Here is a 5,361-nt window from a genome sequence, read left to right as displayed (position 1 = left end):
TCCTTCGAAAGTTACCCTGCTTTCGACAGACCGACGGACGGACATGGCAAGATCGACTTAAAATGTCATGACGATCAGGAATATATATACTTTATGGGGTCTTAGACAAATATTTCGAGGTGTTACAAACGGAATGACGAAATTAGTTTGCCACCATGGAGGATATAAAAAGTTCAGATTCAATAAAAAAAAAATATTGAATTAAATAATTATTGAATCAATTAAATTTTTAATTGAAAAAATTTACGTGATATTTTTTCAGTGTACCTATTTAAAATTTTCGTGCTGAATAAGGTTAGGCCAAGAGATTAGCTGACATCATTTTTTTTTAGTTTTTGGCCATGGCGAAACAATTTAAGGTGGTCTCATTTGTACAACAACTATAAATCATATGTTGCAAACCGTTTTGCCAACGCACACAAAGAAATTTTAATAAATTTGAAGAAGAAGATTTCAACAAAGGGAATGCAAACAGAAACCTGACATCTTAATACCGTCAAACCTGGCCGGCTGCTAACAGCTGTTCGCGTGCGACCACCTTTTTAAATCCTCCTTGGCCATGGTACAAAAACTTAGAGGGTAGGGTCATTTGGCCAACAACAACATTTTTCTCTGCAACCCTGGTGGATTGTTTACAATTCGTAATGTCAAATGCCGGCTGGGCAGCAGTATGTCTACCAGGGTTAGAAGAGGAAAAACGTTTAATAATTTTTCTGGCCCAGAGAAATTTATAAGTTATTGTTTTGTTCACCCACCGATGAGAGCCAAATGCAATGTTGAGTGAAAAACGTATACCAGCACTTTCTTTCGAAAACGAAACAACTTGAATTAAATATCTTTAGTTTTACTGAAATAAACTTACTTTTATTACAACGTGAACGCGTAACAGTTATAGAGAAGTTCGACTGTAATAATTTAAAACGAGTTGTAAATTAACTTGCGGTAACTTTTTAGTTATTAATATTCCGTATAATGTTTAATATTTAATCATGAGCCTTGTTGGCTTTCCTTAATTAAATTTATAAATTTAAATAATGAAATGAAAATATGGGTACCATTCGTCATTTTATCAGGCCATATTAAAAAGGTCCTAAAAGAAAGTTTGACTGGAGAACTTTAAACCCTTTTGGTGATTAGCTATTGTCACAGATAGATTGGTTTATATGACAGTTCTATAAAGGTAATCTGTCAAATAAACCTACATATTTAAAATCTACATTTGTTGTGTTTTATTTAACAGTCTAGCGGGTTCGCTAGCTTAAACCCCGTTTACACTACCCATTAAGTCCGGATATAAGGCTCTCGTCAGTTGATTTTATAAAGGGAAAACAGATCATCGAGCCATTTAATCCGGATTTTAAGAGCAGTGTAAACGGGGATTTATGGATAAATAAAACGCTCTTAACGTTGGCAGCACTGATATTACATCTGAAATATTAAATATCAAGAAAAGAAACAAAATAAATCATTTTATTTTAAATAAATGTTTCTCGGAGTTTATACATTTGATATTATTAAAATCTTAAGCAATTTTACCACTTCAGAACGTTTAATCAGTGAATAAATGTGTTGCGTTTTTCCTCTTTTAGTTTTGTCATTCGAATTGAATGATGACACATATCCTTTAATAAACGGCGATAAGATTAGCGCTTTGCTAATTTTTGTATTTTTTCTCCATATTCTTCGCCGATTACTTTATTGAATAGAATTCAAACAAAAACTTGCTGATTTCGTTTGGTAGCACATTCCCTCATTACTTATGGCAAAATTTTAATAAAATTGTTTTTTATCATTGTTATTTTCGCAATGTTTCAAAAAGTAATTGCGAAAAAGAAGGGTTTTAAACTGTGAAAAACGAACATAGTACCAGCCAATTAGCGAGAAAATCCTCTTAAAGGGTATTTAAAACTGCCTATTAAGTTTTGGGAATACCGGTGTATATCTTTTGTCTGTGGCTGTTGTTCGGTGTTATCGATTATAAATTTCGATTAATCGATTCGATTCGAAAATCGACTTTTAGATCTCTTATCGATTTACCTATTTGGATTGGACTTCTTATTATTTGGATTGGAATTCAGTATGGCCTGTCGCAAAATTATATGTGATTTACCACATCTGAGCCGTAATGGTCAGAAGATCCTTGCACCTCTGGCCGTCAGTCCAGTGAGATCTTACTCAGCACGGAAAGATGTCGAAAGTGTCACACACACTGGACAAGTAAGTTGAAACTGAATTTACAGATGGTAGGTGCTCTGTTACGCAAACGTTTTTCTTGGATGAACTATTTTTCCGGCAAGAAGATTTTAGTAACTAAGTCATTTGTTCTTTTTAAGGTATTTGACGAAAAGGATTATCGCAATGTGCGCTTTAACAATGCAAAACGTTATGTGAATGAGAACTGGGGTATTAAGTTGGTCGATGAAATTCCACCCAAAGAATGTACGGAACGCGTTGTTTATTGTGACGGAGGTGATGGTCCGTTAGGACATCCAAAGGTTTACATTAATTTGGTAAGTACGTCTTAACCTTGCTGTTTCCATACAAAGAAGGTATCTGGGTATTATACATAAATAAATACACTCGACCTTACACAAATGGCATCGCAAAGTTTGGAAGATTTTTGTTTAACAATTTATTTGCCATTGCAAATTGCCCATGAACATTCCATTGGGAATTGAATGTAATTCAAAAATCAGTGCAGGAAAAATTAAGCGATTTTTTCGTAAGCTATGTATGCAGTGCTTCACAGAAAACCAATAACGTATACAAAGCCATTATTATTGGATTTTGGTTTAAATTTCTTATTTTGGATTTACAAAATTTAATATCATTAATAAATTATGGTATTAAACAGGTACAATGAAAAGTTCTAACAACATTGGTTTTTATCAAAATTTGTTGTAATTCAAGGTCATTAAATCTAGAGTAAATAGTAATAGTTTCAGTAGCTTAATAATAGAATCAGCATTATTGGAGGTAGTTGTGCAAAGCAGGAAATTTCTTATTTCCTAAATGAGGCAAACGGGAATAGTAAAATCTCTCGTCTTATATTCGACAGATAATGTAAGCTATTAGCTTCTTCCCTTTAAAGCCGGTACTATGTTCGTGATTCACAGAGAAAAATTATGTTTTTTATTAAGATTTATTTTTGAAGAGTTACAAAAATTATAATGATAACATAATACTTTCATCAAAATTTTTTCAAAAGTATTTAGGAAATGAGATACTGAATGAATGATCAAGTTTTTTGATCAAAATCTATTACCAAAGATATGGATTTCTTTGCGAAAATCAAACGGAAATCAGAACAAAGTTTAAAAATTTTTTATTTCTAACCCGCATAACTTTCGGCTGAAAAATCGGAAAATCAAAACATGATCATCAAACGATAAAATGAGGAAAAAATGTTTTTGTTTGTCTTAAAATTTTAAATTTTGGAAAAAATTTAAAAATATCTGCCGTAGCGCAGAGGTAAGCATGTTCGCCTATAACGCTGAACGCCTGGGTTCGAATCCTGGCTAGACCATCAGAAAAATTTTTCAGCGGTGGTTTTCCTCTCCTAATGCTGGCAATATTTATTACTTACTATGCCATGTAAAACTTCTCTCCTAAGAGGTGTCGCACTGCGGCACGCCGTTCGGACTCGGCTATAAAAAGGAGGTCCTTTATCATCAAGCTTAAACTTGAATCGGACTGCACTCGTTGATATGTGAGAAGTTTGCCCCTGTTCCGTAGTGGAATGTTCATGGGAAAAATTTGCAATTTGCATGTACATATATAATAGCTAATTGATCAGCAAAACATTGTGCGCATATGCTTTAAGTCCCTTTGAAGATAGAAAAAAATCAAAAAAAGTTCTGAGATCTTCAATATCACATAAACGGTTGGAGATATTCCAAACAGCTAAGGATGTTTTATTGTAAGCTTTTGCTAGCTCTATCTTTTGAAAAAGTGATCAAGCCGATTGGTCCCTAGATGCTTATTTGACAATCTATTCAAAATTTGCGGAGGCCGCAGAGGTTAGCATGACGCTGAATCGTAGCGAGAATATCAGAAAAAATGTTCAGCAGTAGTTATCCCCTCCTAAAGCTGGAGAATTGTAAAAATTTTTCCCCAAAGACGTGTCGCACTTCAGAGCGCTGTTCGGACTTAGCTTTAAAAAAAAGGCTATGGTACAACAACAACAACAAATAACTGTAGTTGTTGGTTTACCACCAAAATTTAACGCAGTCGTAGTTGAGGCTGACGGTCGCGGCGCCAAATCGTTCAAGGCGCTAGGCCCTGACTTAATCTCTAATATGATGCTGAAGAGTTTTATACCTTGCCATGCATTACATTTTGCTTTTGACTACTCACTTTATTCCAAATGTCTGCAAAATGGTCAGAGTGATTCCACTAGTGGAGCCAGGTGAGTATTCAAGTAAGGGGTTTGTTAATTTCCCCTTTACATTTAATCACCAAACTCATAAGCAAGATTTCATCCAGGTCAAGCCGTGTCATATGGTTTTCTTTGTGGTACGAGTACCTCCCAAACGAAATCTTTCCCACACTCAGCCAATCCATGAATCCTGGCGAGACGACCATTAAAACTTTCGTGAATGTATCCATTTACGGGCGGACGACATTTGGGCTTAGATCCTTATGATTAAGCTATAACTTAAATCGGGCAACACTCATTGATAAGGAAGTATTCTCCCCGAAGTTTCTTTCCTTCCGAGATGTTCGTGACAAAATTTGCAATTATTTAATCGAACTTTATTGTATCTTATTATATATAACATAATATAATATATATCTAATATATCGTAAGGCAGATATAAATGGATCTGACCATACATAATTGTTTCACTCGGGAATACAAGATTTAATATAGGAAAATATTTTGTTGTAATATGCATTATTCGTTCTTTTTTAATTTATAAAATTTACCTTTCGTTTTTTTTTCTCTTTTGTAGGACAAACCTGGTGCTCACATCTGTGGCTATTGTGGCTTGAGATTTGTTAAGAAAGAAGGCCATCACCACTAAATAATTGAATTAGTAGAAAATATTAAAAAAAAATGTTTGTTCTTTAAATAAAATAACTCCAATATTTGAATTTGAATTAATGTACAAAAATTTAAAGTGTTCCGTTTTTTTTATATTCCATACCTTCAAATCCAAACAGCCTAATTCATAGAATGTGTTTCACTTGTGTAGAAAATATAAACGAAACCTCATTTCAGCAATGTCATTCTTTTGCTAGCGTTGGCTGCATTTGTGAGCCGGTGCCGCCCGACCTCTCATTGAGAGTTCGCTAGATTGTCCGCGACTGCCGTTGCACCACTATCCGCTTTCTGTGGACGTAGGTAAGCTTCTCGTG

The 5,361-nt window shown here is 34.3% G+C and overlaps 1 protein-coding gene across 1 annotated transcript; it reads left to right on the top strand.

The window, feature by feature from the left end:
- Positions 1-2,043: 2,043 nt before the first annotated feature.
- On the top strand, positions 2,044-5,123 carry LOC106093898 (NADH dehydrogenase [ubiquinone] iron-sulfur protein 6, mitochondrial). Its single transcript, XM_013261063.2, has 3 exons — positions 2,044-2,217; positions 2,334-2,510; positions 4,956-5,123. The coding sequence occupies exons 1-3, from the start codon at positions 2,080-2,082 to the stop codon at positions 5,025-5,027; spliced, it is 387 nt and encodes a 128-aa protein (XP_013116517.1). The 5' UTR covers positions 2,044-2,079; the 3' UTR covers positions 5,028-5,123.
- Positions 5,124-5,361: the final 238 nt, after the last annotated feature.

Source organism: Stomoxys calcitrans, chromosome 3, assembly GCF_963082655.1.
Source record: "Stomoxys calcitrans chromosome 3, idStoCalc2.1, whole genome shotgun sequence".
NCBI lineage: Eukaryota > Metazoa > Arthropoda > Insecta > Diptera > Muscidae > Stomoxys > Stomoxys calcitrans.
This window is presented reverse-complemented; position numbering and strand designations above follow the sequence as displayed.

What these genes read in the sequence shown, in the direction of transcription:
- LOC106093898 (XM_013261063.2), top strand. Translation starts at nt 2,080, where the DNA reads ATGGCCTGTCGCAAAATTATATGTGATTTACCACATCTGAGCCGTAAT. An exon ending in GTGTCACACACACTGGACAA is followed by an intron (nt 2,218 to 2,333) that starts GTAAGTTGAAAC and finishes GTTCTTTTTAAG; the next exon opens with GTATTTGACGAAAAGGATTA. An exon ending in CAAAGGTTTACATTAATTTG is followed by an intron (nt 2,511 to 4,955) that starts GTAAGTACGTCT and finishes TCTCTTTTGTAG; the next exon opens with GACAAACCTGGTGCTCACAT.